This window comes from Trachurus japonicus, chromosome 5, assembly GCF_045865225.1.
Source record: "Trachurus japonicus isolate A0001 chromosome 5, Traja_1.0".
NCBI lineage: Eukaryota > Metazoa > Chordata > Actinopteri > Carangiformes > Carangidae > Trachurus > Trachurus japonicus.
The window spans coordinates 21,780,405-21,803,066 of NC_140911.1; the positions used below are offsets into that span (position 1 = coordinate 21,780,405).

Here is a 22,662-nt window from a genome sequence, read left to right on the forward strand (position 1 = left end):
AACCTACAGGCGCAGCATGTTGATAACATGCCACCACGGGCTCGGAGGGGAATAGCACTACTGTATCATAACAAAATATTGGCGAAATGAACGAGTTTTGCGGCGGATAATGTGTTATTTAGAGGCTGCATTGCGTGCCCCGTGCTCTCGCATTATACGGATATACGCGCCGCTCCACTGGGGCTAATTTCGTCAAAACAACTCCAAATGACACCAAAGTTGTCTGGGTGAGTAAAATGATCTTATTTTATGCTAGAAATAAGGTCCAGGTTGTAAAAAACGGAAATTATCCTTTAATGTGTCGGCTGACAATTTATCTATTTATTTATTTATTTTTTGTGCCTTCAAACTTTATAGGTGAACTGCAAACTGGGTTTATTTTAATTATTTAAATTATGTTCTTGATCTGGTTGATCTACAGTAGCTACTGAGGAAAAGTAATGTTTATGTCCTGTTCATTCAGTTTGTGGTTCTCTCATTCTTATGGGCTATAGGTTTGCTTCTCACAACACTGTTGCCGATTAAATGCTTTTACTCTCTAATGTCAGCCCCCAAAAAACCCATGTTGGTCAGCCCCCTGTTGAAATGTTCAAGTTTTCAGCACAATACTATATTGACAAGGTGAAAAATAGTTTTGTTAACATGTTAAAATGTTATCAAGGCTCAAAGTTAATTGAGGGCAGGGCCACTTTGAGTGACAAACTGTCTGCTTGACTAGTGTTATCTTGTTTTCTGTTAGGATTAATCAGCAGGTGTCATTGCCAGTTCTCCTCAAACATGAACTGTGAAATAAAAATTCTTCTAAGCATTGTTTCTCCAAAAAATATTCTTGATCACATTGTCCCGACTGCATTTTGCTTTGATATCTCATTGTATGGTACCTGTGTTGGTCAATCTAGCCTACTTGGAAAGTGACCTACGATAGAAGTTATTCTACATAAAATGAAGCTTCACTACACTGAAGCTACTGTACCACCAGAGATGTAGCAAGCTAAGCTACAACAAAATAACAAAAAAACAAACAAAAAAAAAACATTGAACCAACTTCATTCCACTCCATTCTAATGAAATGTAGCCTCTGTGGATGCTACTGTGTTATTTGATCAGTAGCTTCACTAGAAGCTATTTGATGTAAAAGAAAAACCGCAACATGACCATGCTACTGAGAAATGTAGTTGAAATGGTACTGTAACGCCAATATGCTGCCACTGCCCAGCACTGGGTATATCATGATGTTATAAGATGCTAGCTGTCCAAGCAAGGACAGAGTGTAGCCTTGGTTGATAATGTGTAGCCTAAAAGTGTATCTGCCATCTTCTTTACTCTGGCGCCCTCATTCATGCATCGCCAATGAGTGCTGTGTGGGTCTGTTTGCAAATGTCTCCGATTAAATTTACAGACAGACAAGATTCAATGCTGTGTTTAGAAGATTTTTCATGACTCTTGTTATCTTAAATTGTTCAGTAGCTAATAAACCAACAAATGACTTAGCTTTAGCTTAGCCACAGCTGGGCTAATGATGCTCCTCATTATGGATTAGATGGGAGTTTGGGGCGGAGTCAGGCACTGCAAAGATGGTGATGGTAGAGCAGCTAACTCTGACCTTGGGGGACATTACAGAGGTGACATTTGACATCTGGTTTGATTTTGTCTTATTTCATCTTGACTTTGTTATAAATCTCATATTGTCTGTCTTATACATCTTAGGGCCGGATTTACTAAAGGTTTGCGTGTATTAAAACGTGTGCAAACGTGATTGCACGCGCAAACACATGTGGAACCTGATCTACTAACCGGACGCACCGAGGATTGCGTCTCTCACACGGGCAGAAAAGCACGTGCGATCCATTTAGCGTGTTTGCCTTGATGAATATGTAAATATGGGCGTTTCAGCCAGAACGTGCAGAATACTGGGAGGAGTAGATGCAAATAGATTTATTTAGCGCGTGCAATGTGATTTACCAAACCAGGAAGAGATTGCGGTGGCTGTTTTTGCGTCTTTATTCACCACGTCTGAAAACCATGTACTAACTGATACAACTTTGCCAAAACGTATGCGTTTATTGATTTGATACCTGTCAGAGCCCCGTGATCTTACATCTCTGCATTTCCTCACGTCTGGGTCATTCTGTAATAGTTTTTCAGCCGTGTTAAAAGTCATTTACGCGCCGTTACGCACGGGGCACGTCTGTCCTGCAGTGCGCTCCTCTCCTCTCCTTTCCTCTCCTCTCACCTGGCTGCTCAGCTCCGTCTCTCAGTCCCGGTCCCGGACTGAGACACGTCACCGCTGCCTTCACCCGTCTTTAATCCCTCTGGTCGGTGGTCAGAGTGTTTAGATCCGTGTGTCCCACCTGAGCTCTCTATTAATCCACTCGATCATGGGCGGCACACACACACACACATATTACAGGTGTGTGATTGTCGCTGCAGCTGCTGCCTGTTCGTCACTACATGACGAGTTGGGCCCTGTAGCGATTTGTGTTTATTTATCTAAACAGAGCGCGAGAGAGATGAACACACGTGCTGTCATTGTATGCATCGGATCAAATGTCATTCTGTCCCTTCGTCCGTCCAGCTCTCTGTCCACTCTCTCCATGGCGGAAACGATTACACGCGCAAAACCCTCATTTACATATTGCGGTTTGCACGTCTTTTCATTTAGCGGGTTACTCTTAGTAGATCACCTGTTTTGCGTGCACTAACCAAACTCGCAATATTATAGCGGGTGCAAACAATATAGCGCCCGCTATCTGGGATCTTAGTAAATCCGGCCCTTAGTGTCTTGTGTTGTCAGTTCAAGAAATATACCATGCACTCCTTCTTTTCTGTTTTTTAAGCCTGGAAGGAACTGATGATGATGAGACGACCCAGTGTTTATTAAACAGTGCAGGTCTGACATCTTCAGCCCAACTGATGCACATGAACAAAGAGTTTGCTGACACATACCTGCTCCTGGTGGTGGCAACCTTTGTTGCGAGTACTTGTAGGCCTACTTACAGTATGTGTGGTATGTCGGAATGTGTGATATTATTGTGTTGGGTATGTATGTCTGTGGTATGTAGGGATGTGCAGATCATTGTATTGCTGCTCCTGCACTGTTGATGTCCTTCTGCAACAAAGTTCTTAACGGAAGAATAAAGTACTTTTGACTTTGACTTGACTTGGTGGTTTTAAAGCTTTAAACAGTAACTTTATTTTGATATAACTCCTGATGAGTTACACCATCAGTTGTAGTTCTCACTTTGCCCCTGGCAAAAGTCTATTGCATCGGTTTTTTGTTTGTCTTTTTTTCCCCAGCCGGGGTTTCCTGGATTTATCTTCTCTCGCAATGATGCTGCTCTACTCAAAAACACAGTAGTTAATTAATAACAGTCTGAGTAATAACTTACTGCATAGCTATCCCCCATTGCATGTTCATAGCTTCAGTCGACTCTGCAGAAGCTTAGAAAAATCTTTTCATGTTGATACCAAAGGCCTCTTGATGTTTTCTTGTCTTTTCTGTTGGGCGGGTTTTGGGGGTTGTAAAAGATGGAGCGATGACAAAAGAAGATGCGTACAATATGGCTGAAAATAAAAAGCTGGAAAACATTATTATGAAATTATATTATCAGGAAATGGTCACATTTCAGCTGAGAGAGACAAAAGAGCTGTGGTTCAGTTACACAAACCAGAGATGGAATCCTTTAATGAGGTTAAAGGTCGGCTAACAAAGAGGACATGTGGGTAAATGTAACCAGAACATTGTGTTTCATTTTTTAATCAGAGTTTGATGTTACACAATGAGGAGAGAAAAGGAGTCTGGAAGGAGAAAGTGCCAACCAGAGGCTTCTTTGCATGTGTGTGTGTGTGTGTGTGTGTGTGTGTGTTTATGTCACATCTCATTTCTCTCCTGAAGAACTAGATACAAGAGCAACTCATATAAGAACATTTTCAGGCTCTGTCCATAGTGATACATTCTCATTTTTACATCACACCAGTGCAAACACACCTAAAAACGCACATCATCTGTTCACCTTCACTGTGCATGTGCCGCTGTAAACAGGAAGGAGGTTGTCTGCTGCAGTTTGTTGCTTAGTTGCAGAAAAAAACTACAAACAAAGGGAGCAGATATGACCTGAGGTTTCTTAGCTTGGACCGATGACCAGGTGGAGCTCTTACTGAGAGTCACACGTGAGTATAAGGAGGTAAATGTAACAGAAGGAGAAAAAAAAACCCATCTGATCTAAAGTGATGTGATAAAGACAGATAATGTGCATGAATTTACATATCCACAGATATATAATAATACAAATTTGTAATGTTGCTGTGGATGAAAATCATTATGAATCCATGAATATGGAGATGCTCAGAAGATTCACAAATTCTCCTAGTTCACTTCTGAAACCTCAGTTTTCACCTGCATCAGCTGCATCTTTAGCCAAACATCCCCCTAGTGTACTGTATTCTGTCCCAGACTGTTCAGCCTGGCAGATTGTCTGTAGTGTTCCCACCCCCAAGTGCTTACCTGCATTAATAAAAGTCAAAATGTTATGTGTGTCTGAGCTTTGACAGTTAATAATAAAAGGAAAGAGAAAGGCTGTCCGATGAGAATTGGGCTGCTGACGCATTCTCCTTTTTTCCCCAACCTTTTACCTTGTTCCCTGGTGTCGCCTAAAGAGCTGCGGTTTTGCTGTTTTATAGTTTCTTATTTTAGTTTTTGGGGTTGGAGATCACTGGTAGTTCAGTCATCAGGTTTTTGTTTTGGGTTAGATTCATTTTTGTGTCAGCCAGTTTTGGGGAGAGGGGCTGAGTACGACGGCCCATGGCGAGGCTGGCTCCACCCCTTCTTTTACCCTGAAGCAACCATAAACTGAACTCCCTCTGCTCTCTGATCACCTGTACTACTATGTTTTAAAGATAATCCACATGTTTGTCTGTTATCAAAGAGCTATGAAATTTGAATAATACCTTGACCAGCCGCCACTGCCCTGAGCTGTTGTTGTGAATGATTATCTGTGAATCAAACCTGCAATAACCTCCCCTATGATGCCAAATAAGCCTTTGCAGTTTTTTAGTCAAAGCTGAAACACGGCCCTTTTTTTTACTTTGCCTACTTCACCCTGTAATGACTACCACTAAGTGGTAGTTAAGCATTATTAATATGATGCTTAATTTATCATTTCTAAAACACTCTTCCTATATTGATACGTATTACTGTGTAATTTATAAACACAGTTAACTATGTGTTAACTCATGTGTTTAATGATATTTAGTTAATGGTCGATTCAGCTTCAAGTATTCAATTTTTTGAGGGCTACAAATGTCAATGTTTATTTGTTTTTGTTTTTCTCTTTTCCCTGTGCCTTTTCAGTCACTATTTTGTCGATAATGTTTGTAGCTATCATGTGATGTGACTGAATAAAGAATTTCATCATCATAGATCAATTCAGGGTTTCATTCACTGGTTCATAAGATCATTTATAAAGTGTCAGTAAATGATAAAGTATATACTGTAGATATACAGTACATTTATTTTACCCTATTTGTGAACTAACTAACTTCTGATGTTTTATTATAGATGAGTTCATTAGAAAAATTATAGCCGTGCTTATAAATTATAAACTAATAATTATTAATGTACTGTAGGAAGAATGCTTTATAAATAATGACTTGACTATATGATAATGATTGAACTAATGCTATTGTGCATGTACTGTGTAATTTTAACTTTAACATCTTTTCTCTTTACTATCATAAATCTGTCTTAATTACTTAGTCATTCTGTAAGATACTCTGAATTGCCCTTTTTTGCATGAAATGTTTTGTACAAATGAACTGTCCTTCAGTAACTCAGACCCCTCCAACATTTTCCTGGCACCTTTTTCCCAGCCCACCTACTCACATATTCCCCATCCCCTCATTAGCTTCCTGTCTTTTGTTTTCCCACTCCTAAACCTTCATCTGCATTAATAAAAGAAACAGTTTGAGTGACGTATGTCTGAACTTTGACGGTTTATAATAAAAATGCAGCGGCTGAGGAAAAGACTCTCTGATCCTGAAACGTTTCCTGTGGAAGCTGAAACCGCGATGGAGCCGACGTGCAGCGAGGTCCTGTGTAAACATTGCACCACACTTTATGTAGAAATGTAGGTGCATCAGTTTTGCAGCAGATCAGATATCAGGACAACACCTCATGAGTGGAGGCTGAACTGAGCTGTTCACTTCAAACTTGTGCCAATGGAAGATTTAGGTTTTTTGCATACCCGCTTAAATTTAGAGAATAACTGCATAGTACTCACGGAAAATCCCCATTTATACAGTAGTATAGGAATGTGTGTGTATTTAATGTAAGTATGTGTGTTTAAAAGCGTGCACTCGCAGGGGAGCAGTCTAATCCTGACCTGTATATAGAAACCTCAGGATATTGGACACGGCCTTTTGATCTGTCTGCACACTTCAGTGCTCTGCTCAAACAAGGACAAAGTCTGAAATAAACTGTGGTAACGTGCAAGACTGACACACGGCGGCCCACTCTCCAGATGTCTGGATCGGCCCGAATATAGATGTGAAAATTATAGGTGTGATTATCCACCTTTAAATAAAACCATGATTAGACGCGTCCCTTTGACTCAGCGGGTTATGGTGCGTGTCGTGTACGTCAGTCGTCTGAGCTTCAAGACCTTTGTTGCGTGTCACCTTCTTCTGTCAACAGTTCCTCCATTCACTGTGTTAGATGTTCATACTAATGTCACTGTCATGTCTTGTCATGCTAGATACAATTAGCAGTGGTTAGCCTGACATAAAGACTGTAAATTGCCATGTTAACATTGGGTTTGTTTAATTTCCACACATTTTGAAATACAAATCTAACAAATTGATGAATTCATCAACATTTTATTTTACATTATAAGGCCTGCTGGTGGTAAGATTGAAGATTTTGTGAATACAGTCCCTGATATGTAGACATCCAAACGACATGTAGCATTAATCTGACAATACAGACATTCCTGGTTCCCAGAGGATATGTCTGCATGAAACTCTGAGCTCACCTCTAAGTCTAACCTTAAAGGGATAGTTAATTAAAATTAAATAAGTCTATATTTTAAGCTTGTTTGTAGCGGAAGCTCCCAGTGTCTCAGTTCACTGCTCTTCCTGTGTCAGTGCAAATCTCACGTGATTTGCACTGACCGGCGGAACAATTTCTCATGTCGGGGCTTCAATACAAGAGGGACATTACAGACGAGCAGTATGGAGGTATTTGGATGTTTTTTGGTGTGTCTTTTTGGACGAAGAAAAGTGAGCACCATTCACAACCATTATATGGACAAATACTGCTGCGCGGACCCCCCTCGTAACTCCAAGAAGGCACGGAGGACTCTGAAAATTCTCCCAGCCCTTAGTCGATATGAGGGTGAGTAGATAATGAGTGAAATTTGAATTTTGGGTGAACTGTCCCTTTAATCGAGTAAAATTACAGATTTAACCCTTTCAAATCAACTGTCTCAAATTGTTCTGTGATTTTAACATATTACATACAGTATCTGCCTGACCCTTAAATCCCACGTAACCCTGACGTTAACCAGAGACCCAAATCTTTTTCTCAATTGGACAAGCTGCCCCACATGTACTAAGGTGTAGAAGTACAGAAATGTCCTTTAAAAAAAATCACAAATACCAACACACAGTGATTACATATAAACACAAATCTGTGGATTTCCACACTTAAATGTGAGTATACACAGCATGCACACACACCTTTCCTCTCCTCCTGTTGTCAGGTTTCTCATAATATTTGCAGGCCACCCTGTGGTGATATTTATTTTGCCGTTTATGTGGTTTCATTGCGTTTATTGTAGCGCGCCAGCTCCACATGGTTTTACGTTGGAGTAACAGTGTTTATGAAGAGGGTAAGAGCGGGAGACAGGCGTTCAGTTTTGTCCAAAGCCGACACTGTGTGGGTGTGTGGGTGTGCATAGTCTGTGTTTGTGTATCTAATTGTGCGTTGTGCTGGCGAGGAGGTCCAACAGCGAGGGAGTCCAAGTTGGCTGCCATACAGCACAGCATTCATGGGATATTTGACAGAAAAAAGACTAACACAGGCATCCTGGAGTTTAACAAGTGATTTAACAAACTGCATATAACAAACAGATATGCTGAAGATAGTGTGCATGTTGTTTTACTGTTGGCTGTCAAAAAACAGCCTTTTCCACCATGTTTGGTCCACTCACTTTCGCCTCAGCATCTTGTTCAGCATCTTCTTTTACTTTAGTCTTTCTCAAAAGTTGAAACATGTTTTTGGCATTTCTTCTCCACATTCGAAGCCAAAGAGGAATCAACTACTGGTCTGGACGGTAATATTTACCCTTTCAGCAGAGATATCAAACAAAGTAATAGTTCAGTTTGTCTTGTTTCTATGTTGAGTATCAACAGTTTGGTTGCTTATCACGAGTGTGGTGGTGATTGTTGCTTCACAAGAGCTTTGGTCATTGCTGTGTGTACAAGACAAGAGGCTACGATGTCCATGAGTCACTATTGACAAGTGACGATATGGGCCAAGCTAACTGGTTAACATGCTAACTTCAGTAGAAGAAAAATTGTGATAAAGACAAGAGTAAACGTTAGTGTTACTCTGGACCACTAAAAGATTGAAATTTGAGGTAACCCTTTAAAGCAGAAGTAAGCGGAATGTTTGTGTTAATATAAGTCTTAAATAGTTATATCTTCCGACGGCAATCACTTACATAGAGTGTTTGGTCCGAAACACGGGTCTGTCAGTCACTCTGCTCTGCTGTAAGCTGAGGAGAAAACTTTCCTTGTATCCTACAAGCTTTATCCAATGAGGAGAGAGAACGGCATAAAGGGGCGGTCCTCTCTGTGTGTGCAGCCAAGGGATGCGCGTGAATGTGGTGACGTAGGGACGAGGGCGGGGACTGCTAACTCCATCCACTGACAGGAAGTTAGCCAGTCAGTCGGTAGTCACTTCTGCTTTAATTTACAGGCCGCTAATTATGTGATAATGTCATGAAATAACACGTAATTGCAATTGTAATGTCAAGAAATAACAAAGACATAACGGTCAATGTCATGTTTTTCATAAATGCAAAATAAATTACTTTTTATGCATTTAATTTTTTGGGAAAGGCCATAATTTTTCTCCACCAAGTCCTTGAAATTGATTGATTTCTGGGCTATTTCTACGCAATCAATTGTTATTTCTTGGCTATATTTCTCGACATTACTATGAAATTGACTGTTATTTCTAGACATTATGACGCAATTACTTGTTATTTCATGGCTATTTCTTGACATTATCATGTAATTAGCAGCCTGTGAATTAAAGGGTTACCAAATTTAAGCAATTAGCAGAACAAAATTTACTTTAGGAGAGGTCACCAGATACTGCATCTATAAAAATGATTAAGGTGTCATTTGTTCCACCCTGTTAGGTGCAACCAAGCTAACACGAGACATAGCTTTGATGTTCCACACACTATGGAGATCATGGCCAGTGTTGGTGTCCCACAGCACGGCACGACTTTAAAAATAAAGCACTGACACACGATGACATGTTCCTTCATCACCATGAGCACAGACACACTAGTTTATTATGACTGAGACCCATACACACCAACCTGCTGCCACAACTGCACATAGAGCACCAAATTTAGACTCAGCTGCTACTAAAAACAGTACCAATTAATTCACTATTTATGTTTGCAATATATGTGAAAATTCATAGCTTTGTCAATGTGAACAGACATGATATACCCATCTTTAGATACAGTGGGATTTCACTTTCCATCCATCATGAAAACAAAAAATTTGCTTGAAAATCAGTAAAATTGGCACTTTCTTGCACAATAAGGACTTGTCCGATGAGGATCAGGTTTTTAAGATTTCTTGATCTAGTGATTTGTCCATTACAATCAGGAACTGCTAAAAGCTAATACAGCATGTCTTTGCTGGTGCCAGATATATGTTTAAACAGTGAAAACATTATATTTCCTGAAAAGTCAGACAGATAATAAATGGTGGCAAAATATATATATATGAGTATGAGTCCTTCTTTAGACAGAAGGCTGTGAGCACATAGAGGCACATTTATGCGTGTGAGTAAAAAGGTAAATAAATAAATGAAGGACATGCAGTGTTAAAGGACCAACAGACTGACTGTGGAGAAGAGTTGCACTGTGTATTGGGTAAAATCAGAGTCTGTCCTGTGAGAGATGGAGGACTCCAAAATGTGGGTGCATTATATGCAGTGTCGACTTGAACGCGTGCAGCTTTGCACATCCTTCGTAGGAGAATGTGTATGTGTATTCTTGCTGTTTTGTGTGTGTGTGTGTCAGCACTGTTTCTGCAGGTGCTGGCCATATTGAGGGAGAAGACAAAGAGGGAAGGCGAAGTCGAGGCGACAGGTACTTGGCAGCTCACAAGCCCAGTAATGCTGCTTAAATAGCCCTCTCTCACACACGCATGGACACATTTACAAGAGCCAGACGATGCTGTTAGACACACACACACGCGCATGCACACATGCACCCACGCAACAGACATACATACCAGTGTGCACAGGAACATATCTTAGAGCAAACTTAAATGAAAACAAAACACCCGGTTCCCTTCCAGATGAGTCTAAAAGGTGGGCGGGTCTTACACTACCTGGGCAGGACTTAATTTACCTGACACAGTTAATGCGTGGTTAACGCTGTGTTTACAACATCTCTCCTGGGGCTCCACACACATCAACAGGGGCCCCACTGCACAGGGATATTATCAGAGGTCTGAGCTGGTTTCAAGTTGTCATTGTGAACTGTGCCAATATGAGGGGCCATCGATGGAGGAGGGGGGTCCGTAACCCAAATTTTTTGGGAGGACACCAAACATTTGCCTGGTTTCCCTCCTACTGATGGTGCGCCTCCGCCTCTGCATATGTAACACATACACCCACATTTTCTTTCTTTTAAGCTCCTGACATACACAAATACACACACACTCTCTGTTTCTCTCTCTCTCTCACACACACACACACACACACACACACACACACACATAGAGCTGAATGCAAATAGGAGGAAACAGACAAATTATCTGTCTCTTCTGGAATGCCTTGATGGAGAAGAGCGTCGGCCAAATGCTGCGACTGGAGACTGTTAAAGAATTTATACCACCCGTGTTTTCTCTTTACCCTTGTTCTCGAGGAGGGGGCTCGACATGCTAACTTTCTGAATGAAAACAGCTTATGTGTGTATGTGTGTGTGTGTGTATGGAACTTGGAAACGGTGGGTCCATCTCGCTCCTCTGTCTGTATTTGCTGACTGTGATGACCGGTCAGCCGTGGCGTAGCAGAGTATAACTGACAGATGAAGTGGCAAAAGTAATTATCTGTAACACTTTCATGTAAATAAACGTCTGTTTTACTGCTTTGTGTTTCCGAATCTAATGGTGATTTACGGGCCACTGATGGATGAACTGGGTTTTTCTGGGAAGTGCAGCAACAGCACAGGAAGAGTTAAGTACTAAAGGTGTCACCAAGGACCCATCCCATGTAATATTACAAGACTCCAGATATAATTAATTTCGCTACAAAAAAATAATATAGGCACAGCTTTACATGTATTTTCATTAAAAAACAAAACAAAACAAAAACATTTTAAAAAACAAACTAACAAGACGTTAAATCTAAAGTTTGGCTTTAATTTCATTCACACATCTAATTAAATGTTTATGAACACATCCTGGATATGAGTGCATTGTCCATATTTAGAAAATCAATTTTTGTTTTTAACCCATCATTTTCCCCTAATTTTCTTGATCTATCTTTTCCATGACAGTTTTTTTTTTTTTTTTTTTTTAATATTTTTTATTAACCTTTATTTATACAGGTAAAATCTCATTGAGACCCAGGGTCTCATTTACCAGAGAGACTTGTTCCGGGTAGGCAGCAGCAAAATACCAAAATACAGACTAACTGAACATACAGGAGACACAACACAGAACACAAACATTAAAGTATAATGCAAAGAAGAATACGACTTAAGTACATGTGCAGACCCCCACACCAGCCTTCCTACAAGCAATTTGAAGTCCCCTAAAGGAATAAAGCCGGACAGCTTCAGCCTCTGCTGGAGCATGTTCCAGGTTGCAGACGCAGCGTAGGAGAACGCCTTCTTGCCAAGTTCAGTACGGACTTACGGGGTGGCAAACGAGATGAAGTCCAGGGACCGGAGGCTGCGATCGGACTGTTTCTGTGTCAAATATGTGGACAAATAGGAGGGGAGCAGTCCGATGATGGATTTACATAAATACCAGTGAGTGGTTCTGTGCATGGAAAGTGAAGACCAGTTTGTAAGAGAGTACAATGTACAGTGATGTGTGAGGGGTTTACAACCAGTTATGAATCTCAAGGCCCTGTGATACGTGGCAATGAGTGTAACAGATTGATATGGTAACCTGACTATATTATATACATGAAACTACACTGGAGACTTGTTACCTTTGCTTAGCACAAAGCTAGCAAAAGCAGCTAGCCTAACCTCAAAGGTTAAACAAATCTAGCGCCAATAATAAAAAAGTAATAAAAAATACAAAATAAAGAGATATAAATCATAAAAGTAAGTATAGAGGATTGTGCACTAGACTGTTTGGATCAATTACTGTACTTTCTGGGGTCACTGCAAGAAATAGTTGCTGCACATAAACCTCCTGTTAAACAGCTATTTGCTGTATTTACTCTTTGGTTTTTCCTCAGATTGAACAAAGATTTTCATGAATAAAATGAATATTTTACGAGTCTGACAAAAAGCTCTAAACCATATTGAATAAACAGCTGCAAAGACATCTGATGTTGTGAATGTGTTTTATTTCCTCCAATCTCAAAAGTGAAAATTCAGCTGTTTCCCAGATAAAATAATCAACTTCACATGTAGTAATATAACATAATAACGTAAGAGCACTTGCTGATGATTCTATCTAGATTTTAAAACTGAAGCTCTTTCCTAACCTTTGACCGCCATCAGTGTTGCTGTCTAACCTCTCCTTCTCTGGCTGCAACAAAAACTAATTTCCTAATATTCATCTTTCTCCCTGACATTTTGGGAAAAGTGAAAAATGAGTTTGGGCCCCACCGAGCCAGAGCACACAGGTGGTCAAAATGTTTTACATCTTTTTTTAATAAAAAACACCTCCGGCGACTGGAGGCGCGCACTGTACGAGGGGGCGCTGCGGTGATTGATGAATCACTAGCTGTGATATCTCTTCTTTTCAACACCTGGTAATGATAATGGTTCAAAGAGTGAGGCGTCCTGGCTGATTGTGTGTGTGTGTGTGTGTGTGTGTGTGTGTGTGTGTGTGTGAGTGAGGGTATGTGGATGTGTCTATATCTCCAGTAACTTTCACGCTCTGTGTCTGAGCCATGAAAACATGTCCGAGAGGAAGAGAGAGTTGTCTTCTCCTTCAGTGATGGTGAAAACATCTCTTCTGGTTCCAGTTTAGTTTATTAGCTCATAAAATGGTAAAATAAAAGATAAAAACATTTTACAGTGTAAATAAAAGTCCTTTGTAACATGAGCTCAAGTATCTGAAGTGAAAATCCTGCAGATGAGAGTTTAGTTTTACTGGATTATTAGATCAGATTTAAAGTTTAAAGTTCCTTACAGTATGAAGGTAAATGTTTATACTTAAGATCCATACAGTGAAAAGGTAGATGTCCATATTTAGTGTGATTATAAAACAGTTTCAGGTTCTATATACTGTGAAAGTATGAAGGCATCAGTCCAGAAATGCACACAGCCTGAATTCAAAAACAGAGTCTTAAAAACAGCTGTTCAGCCTTCTGTGACTTTGTGATGTCACAACAAAGCAATCAAGCCCACCGTCCAGAAGAAGAAGAAAAGGTGGCGTTTTAAGAATTGAATTAAAAAAGACAGCTGAGACTGTGAGTACTACACTGCCAGTGATGGGGGCATGGGCGGAGCAGGAAGACAGGATGAGGGGTGGGACACTTTGAGATTCAAGCTAGCTGCGTTAGCTTCATTAGATCCCCAGAACTTCCATATTTCAACTTTCGTAGAGTTAAAAAACTGCTGAACCACCAAACCACCCTTAAACCCGGTACTTGAGCATTTCAGTAAATTGACTTGGTAGAGTAGTTGAAGAATTAAGGAGGAATATAAACCCAAGCTGTCGAAATGATTGCCTGAGCCCTTGAGGAGAAACTCGATCCAGAAACATGAGGAAAAAGAATCAAGATGCAGCTGTTGACACTGCCATGGAAACAAGTCTCCTCCTCAAAGGTAACAACACACTGTGGCGCGCTTCTGCTCTTACACTCAACAAGTGAATAGAAATGAATAGACCTACTGTAGCTTAACACGAAACATGTACTCTCAATCAAATGCTTTCCAGGCCGGGATCTGCGCTGAAAAGAGAGCTATGTTTTCACAGCAGAACAGAAAATGTCTGAGCGATTCCTGGAGGAGGGGAGGAGGAGGAGGAGGAGGAGGAGGAGGGTGAAGCAGCAGCAGCTCAGCACTAACTCACGATAAAAAGTTGGAGGGTAAAATGGGACTGAAAATGCACTCAGCTGCTCTTCTGCCAAGCTCAGAGATGTTGAACTCTGCAGAAAAATACCCCCCTTCTGGGCTGTACATTTAGACTGTAACCTGGTCTGTGTGCTTTAACAATCCACCCTGTTCAGGTTCATGCACACGCACAAACACACACACATGTACATGCACTGCACACAGATCTTATGCTCATTTTTGTGAGAAGAAAATGCCTGTGCAAGTTCACAGATAATATGCAAATAAATACCTCTTCCATACACACACGTACACGCACGTACAAATTGACACTCATACACAAACACACACACAAACTGACACTCATACACACCCACATGCATGCTGAGAAAGACATACACAGCTGTGAACGTAGGTGTCATACACGGCGTGCCAGATAAAATGTTTCTGTTTTTCTTTTAGCAGCTATTGGCACGGCGACATGATAAAATTCCTCCCTAACATCTGTCAAGGAAAACCACAACCGCATTTACTAAAAAGTTAAACACCGGTCAGCTCGGCCAAGCCAGATCTGATAGCAATAAAAACCCAGAGACAGAGGTTTGGAGAGAGATGTGGTGAAAACACAGCGGGACAGAGAAAAGAAAGATCCAGAGGATGCGGGGCAGACAGACACGTATGATGTACTTATCTGTGAAACGCAATGTGTGTGTGTGTTACATCAGCAATAACACATGACAAGTGCTGATATTTGAAATAAATAATGAAATAATTGGAATATGACTGGAATTGGTTTCACTGAGGAGTTCAGCTCCACCTTAAAGAACTCCTCCTTAAAAACACGACAGCATGTAATCTATTTACAAAGGTGTTGACTCTATTGTCCAGGAACACCCTCGGTTGTTTAATTTCCATGTCCCATAGTTATGTTTTATTGCAGTGCTATGGTGGCCCCGAAGGCTCAATTCACCACAACTGAAGACAAAATGGCAAACAGACACAAATAACTTTATAAAGCGTCAATTTTGACAACATTTTTGTGCTGTGTAACATGTAAGAAAACATTTGACCTTCAGTGTCGTTTAGTTCCTGTCTCGCCTTTTGAGCGCACGTCATCACTGCACTCTGGTACTTGACTGACCTCTGTCAGTGTCAACACCTGTTCCCACTGTCACTAGCTGCGCAGATGATAAGCCATGGTTACACATGTAAACAATAGCTACTCCATATAGTGAAAACAATTTGATTACAATGTGATTATCCAAATGCAGCATTCCATAAAATTGGGGTAGGTGTATGAGAGACGGAGGAGGAACACTATCCCTGGACGAGGCTGTTCAGGTCTGGAGCTCTCGGTGGGAACGCAAGCCTTCCGGGTGTGTACGGTCCTCTCATGGGACACATACACACATGCACGCACTCACACACACACAGATGCTTTTGCAAGCCTTCCCGAAACATCATTGTTAAATCGTGTAATAGGGGTGACCATTAAAGTTATGTTCAATGAAGTTAAGCCCTGTTAAACAAGCGTTCCTTTTCAGCGTTGAAGATGGAGGGCATATGTTTCTGATTACGTCTGAGCGGGGAAACACAATAGCCCTCTTCAACCGGGTTCTTGATCCTGTCCACTTGGATTCGGCCTGACACTTTGCCACAATTCCCGGCCACAAACAGCGACAAGGAAACCTGAAACCCGTAAACAATCCATGTTTCTGCTTTACTACAGATTTCTGGGCTGGAGAAGGCGAACCGCCGACTTCACTAAAACGTAATCTGATTACAGGCTCTGTGGGCCAAAGGCTGGAGAGGATGGAGGGGTGGAGGGATGGGGGGGGGGGCTGTGGCTGTGGCTGCGGCACGGGGCCAATAGAACTGCATTATAGAATAATATGGAGAGTCCATTTGTATATAACGTCTACTTTGAGATGAAAGTCCTGTTGGTTTCTTCATTCAGCCAGTGACCTTAACACGATCCATATCATCAACTCAGCTGTTCCCTCACCAGGCGCTGGTGGTCTTTTGTTCTTATTGTGACTGTGAGTGTTCCCCAATTGTAACCAATGGTGGTGTATCGATTCCTTAAACTGATGGATTGGTTACACTATTGTCTTAATTGTGCCCATGTATCAAGGGTCCATCTTTTGGTATCTCGACAGAAGATTGTTGTCATAGTTTGGTTATTTGAGGTGGAACAACTCTGAAGCAGAAAGACAGAGATCACAAAGGTTCTTAACTGTACAGAAAGATGTTATCATGAGTTTCCATAATGTTAGAAGCGATTGTTCAACTCTTATTCGCTTTCTTAGGGAGGCAGAGGCAGAGGGAAATGACCATGAAGAAACATATCACTACAAAGAGAAGAAAAAAATGCAAGTACAAAATGACAACAACAACTATGAAAAAATGCCAGTACAAAATGACAACAAATGACAAAACACAACTATGAAAAAATGGAAAACATCTACAAGGAACACATTTACATAAATCAAAAGGGAGAGAAAACAAAGACAAAGAGACGTAAAATGATACAGACACAAATAGCGATAAAGAAAAATCAACTACAACTAACAGGTAAAAACAACACACCGGTAAGATAACTAAAAGGAGACGCAAAACAAACACTGAGACATTAACCTCCCAAACAGATGTAAAACAACCAAAAAGAAACACAAAACCACCAAAAAAGACACAAAACAACCCCAAAGAGACACAAAATGACAGACACAAAAAGAAATCACAAAGAGATGCAAAAAAAACTGTTACGACATAAAACAACCACAGAGAAGACACACAATAACCACAAAGAAAAAACAAAAACCAACAACAAAACACCACAAAACAACAAAAAGGAGACATAAAACAACCACAAAATACAACAACAGGCCTTAAATCAGATCCTAACAACTTGACCGGTAATTATGTACATTAAACATTTGTGTGTACATATGTAAATGCTGAGTGAGAATTGATCAAATGTAAAAAAATAAATTGAATAAAAACAAGAATATGAGTTTCTTCCTCCATGAGCAGCAATATTACACCCAACAACAGCCCACGCATGCAGGCCTTTGTGTTTCCCTTAAACAATTCCATTCCGTGATAGGAGGCGAAGAACATACAAGAAAGCATACCGTGAAGTCAATTTCCCAATTATGTTTCATTTCCTGTCGAGCCAACACACTTTTACACCATCATAAATCATAGGAAATATCAGTCTCCATAAATCATACATGGAGATTTAAATCAGCTGTTTGTATAATCCGGTGCCTGTATCTCAGATGGGCTAATGTGTGGAAATGTGTGATAATTAAAGCCAGGCGCTCCCTCTGTGGGGAGTAGTGTTTCCCAACGTCCATTTAACAACACTCTGCTCAATACCTCCTTCAGCTTGTTACAACTGCGCTTACAGAGCAGCAGTAGCAGAGAGGAATCATAGGACCTGATAATGACCTCAGGATTTTCAGATCAGAATTTGACTATTATGGGACTTTAATGAATATTATTGAAATCAAAGTTGATTTTTGCTTTCCAAGTTAATTGTGCAATGATCAAATCAAACAGATTTTAATTTGTCTATTTATGTGATTTTCAGCATTCCTGCAAGGCTAATGACATAATGGCCAATTAGCATAAGATGGGCCTATGCTACAGTAGTTAGCCATTTTATGATGCTAAAATGTGTCATTTTTTAGGGATAACCTCAGCCATTAGCATTATCTGGACAAACATGGAGGATCTAATGAAGACCTGACACCTGCAAAGCTAAGGACACACCCTTTAAAGCTTGACTTTGTTGTCTAGATCATTTTAGCATGCTAAAATGTTCAAACAGGGTCATTATTATACCTAATTAGGATAAGACTGAACATTGTCAATGTATTCCTGAATTGCTGAGCAATATATTGCAGTTAGCAATTAGTTATAACAGTTAGCTACACATACTTTGCATGCTCCCATAGCCATTAGCATGCTCTGAACTAACCAACATGGAGGACCAAGGGATAACCAACACTAGAGCCACAGTGCTGCCTGAGTACCATACCCAGTGCAGCGCTCACATGGATATTCATCCCATGGTGAATTCTTTAAAGTAGGTCTCAGTCTGGGAAAGCAAACACTCTGAAAACCTCTTATCTGTGACTGGCATTTGTTGCTAAATTTAGGTCTGTCAAGTCTGAGTGAATGGGTTCCTTCCCGCATCTGAAAAGAATGAGCTGATTGTTAAGCAGCACACAAATCACAGGCACCATAAATCACAGCCTATAACCAAAAATACTGTTCATTTAATACAAAGAGAAAAAAAAAACACAACTCCTTCACCCATAGAAGTGATTATTGAACCTTGAAAATGTGTTGTTTATTGTGTGTTAATGAGAATAAAATGTTCCAAGCTCATCCTGTAACTGTCTGTAAATGAGCTGCAGTGGGATTAAAGGAAATTAACTGAGCAGTGTTGATGTTCTCATGATCCTGTCGTCAGAGTCGGTTTTAATTCAGATGTAAAATGTCATCAACCCGTCTGCAGTTTGTAATACTTAATCCAGGTTTCCTGATTTTAAGCAGCAAGATAGCAGCTAATACGTTTTTTATTTAAAACTCCAGTGCTGCATTGCTTCTCCCCACCTCTGCCTTGTCGTTTCAAGTTTTGAGAGAGGGGGCAATACTGCTGGCATGCCTCAGCTTTGATTAAAGGAAATGCTTACATCACTTCGTCTCCAAGAGAAACAAGCCATTCGCTCGGTGCAGATGGCTTTGTCCAATGGCTGAGGAGCTTTACGAGGGGCAGGTGGACAGGTGCACCCGCCACCGACTGTATGAAACGCAGATGGAGACGTGTTGCTGCTGTTGTGTGTGTGTCACATAGCAACAATAAATCTGTGCAGCTTTACAGGTTGTCAGGTTCTTTCCTTAAATCCTGTCCTGTTCGTGTATTAAAGTTAAGGTGCAGGTCGGGGTCGAACACAGGCCATGATGGGTCGCGTGTGTGTGTTACATCAGCATCCTGCAACAGACTACATTAATGGCAAAGTTGACTTTAATATTAATCAGTATTTTGGGTTTAAAAGCTTTAAAATTCCATTGAAAAGTGTTAAAGTAACACAACACTTTATAAAGCTGCCTGTTGTTTCATATGTGTCAGTTACCAATAAAATACTGAACTGTCCCTATTGATACTCTTAAATAATATGGTAAGTATCTATTTAATACGATACCTTTTTTCTCCTTTTTAAAAGCTTGTCTCACCATTTTATTTACTTCTTTGCCTTAAAGGGACATTCATACATCGAGCGGGTAAGCTCGGCGCTGGCTGCCATGTCAGGTCGAGGCGGCGTCTGTGAAAAGTCACCGCGGTAACGCAGTGAGGAGGAATGGAGCGTTACATTGATGCTGCATTCACGTGCAGTTGGGAAGACGGCCGTCGGTAACAAACCAGATGTCATTTTAGTCACAGAAGTCAAGAGAAAGCCGGTAAAACGTGGGTCAGGTTAACAATACAACATCGCCATGACAACATATATCACGTGTATTGTTTTCCCTCGTGCTGATGGACCACTTGTTTACATAGAGGCTTGTTTATGCCGTTACGCGCAGCGGCTGCCGTCCGTCTGCCGTCTGACCCTAACCCTAACCCTAACCCTAACCCGTCTACCCAATTTCACGTGAATGCAGCATGAAAAATACGATTGAGTTGCTTGTGATATACAACCGCAATGCTAGATGGGAGGAATTCCGACACAATGTACCTTTAAAATGCCTCTTCCTCATTTGTTCCACTCCATTCTGTGTTTTGTCAGAGAGTCGAAGTAAGGGGTCAAGGTTAAATAATATCTTTCACTGTAACTCTAGTAATTATTAACTATATTTTACCAGCACCTTCTTCATACAGTAAAACTACTTGCCTCTGCACATACTGCCCATATGAATCATAATTACAGAGTAACCGAGAGCTGTACACATGTGCATGATGTGGACAGTTTACAGACATCACATTATATAATTTTTTGGCTGGTGCAGATCATTTTAAAACACTAATGAGGCCACGGCTAGAGCTGCCTCATGCAGCTTTACTTTTTACGTGATTCTACTCCAGAAACCTTTATGTAGGTTTTAACACATCTGTTAGGAACTTGGCTCTGGTCAGTCCAAACTCACAACACTCACAGTTCCTCTAAGGAACATCAGTGATCATTGTTTTGTACCTGTCTATGCATCATAAGTTGATCTTTGTATTACAAATTAGCTGAATATTACCTTAACCTGTTTGTGGTCCGTGACAGATAAAATATAGATTGCATTGTCTGATTAGATCACTGTTGGAAAATTCAAAGCATAAATACACATTGTTAATATGTGTAAATATATTATTGTCATATATTCTGACAAATTATTGTAATCTTAAACCTCATATTTAGATTTATATATTTGATTTACATATTTTAGTTTTCTCATATATATTATTGTATATTTTTATTATATATTGTAAATTTCTCTTCCTCCTGGAGATCAATAAGGTATTCTGATTCTGGAAACTAAACATAACTGCTGCTGCTGCTTCACATTAAAAGCTTTCAACAGATGAAACACTGGGTGGTGTTTATAGTGAATCCAGCATTAGCCACACTGTTTGGTTACACTGTAAACGGTCATGTCAGTGTCTTAACAAGCTGCATGAAACCACACCTCCCATTACCCGTAACCTGTGGTATCATCACATCAGCCAGGTGAGATGTTGAAAACAGAACAGATGTGAATCCAGGAGCTCTGGGAGAAGTTTATCACCAGACAACAAATGGGCGCCTTTGATACCGGTGAGCTTGTTTTCATCACCTGACTCGCAGCAGTTCGTCAAACACAGTCCCTCTTGGGTTAAATTGTGATCTGGCCTCTGAAAATCTCAGAAATTCCTGTGATAGTTTAGTCTACAGAGCCTTGAGGGGGGCAAAGGTTCAGACTGATAGCAGTTTGGAGCTCAGTCAATTAGACATTTTTTATTGAAGAGTAGTTTATGCAACTTTCCCACATTTGGAGCAGGTCAGATTAGCACTTCATCACTGGCTGGTATTTATACATCAGAAATTCTTCACATGCTTTACAACAACAAAAAACAAGTCTGGGATAAGGCATACAGGCGACTCCTCATTGTACATATGAACAGGCAAAAGGCACAATGGCAGATAAGTGCTGGAACAAAGGGCATTTTCAATGAGTATAATTCACTAATGTTTTTTCTTCTGTTACACACAAGCTTTTTACACCAATCAGTATGTTACAGTAGATATAAAAAAAATCTGAAGAGATAAACAATACAACGGGCAGCGTCTCTGTTTGTTTTCCGCGCCTCTTGAACGCAGCACCAACACACATGTTTGAGTGAGTGGGCGGTGAAGAGCATCACCTCCTCTGTTTAGTCTTTAACAGTGTCTAACAGTCTCTGGTATGCAGTCTGTTAGTGCACTTAAGTGTGAAGAATGATGTCTGTTGCATAGCAGTGAGTCCGGTCACAGTCAGCTGGAATAACAAACTCTTTTCCTCAGTCAGTGTTGATCTCAAAGTCTCTTAAAGTTTAACGCACAAGTCGGACAGGAAGCGTGTTTTCCCGCTCACCTTCCTCTGCTACCTGCAGCCGCACGCCTCCACCACCATGTCCTCGTACTGCTTGTAGACGACGTTGTTGGACGAGTCGATGTAGAGGATGCTGATGGGCGTGAGTCGTGTGGGGACGCAGCAGGTGGGCGGTGCCGACTCCGGGTCCATGGAGTTGATCAGGGTCTGTATGATGGCGTGGTTGGTTGGCTCCAAATGCGAGCGGATGGGGAAGTCGCAGGCGCCGTCACAGTGGTAGGCGTTGTACTCCAGCGGCGCGATGATCCAGTCGTCCCAGCCCATCTCTTTGAAGTTCACATGTAAGTGTTTGCGGTTGCAGCGCGGCCTCGCCTTCACCGCCTGGTGCTGGGGGAGGGACTGCTGCGGCTGCTGCAGAAGTTTTTTGCCCCCCCTCGCCGGAGGAGCGCGACGCATTCGTCTCTGGGTGAACAGGTACTCATAGACGGTTTTGTTGTTGTTGCCCGACCGCGCTTTGATCTCGTTGTAGAAAAGATCCCGCTTCTTGCTTTTGCCAAATGCCAAGAAGAAGGCCTTCTCCTTGTTGGTCCTGCCG

At 41.0% G+C, this 22,662-nt stretch overlaps 1 protein-coding gene across 1 annotated transcript in view; it reads right to left on the minus strand.

The window, feature by feature from the left end:
- Positions 1 to 21,464: 21,464 nt before the first annotated feature.
- Positions 21,465 to 22,662, minus strand: part of gdf5 (growth differentiation factor 5) — a 7,368-nt gene continuing 6,170 nt past the window's right edge. The window contains exon 2 of the mRNA XM_085776763.1: positions 21,465 to 22,662. This exon is cut by the window's right edge and continues 427 nt beyond it. Within this exon, the coding sequence (XP_085632889.1) occupies positions 22,119 to 22,662 (544 nt within the window). The 3' untranslated portion in view covers positions 21,465 to 22,118.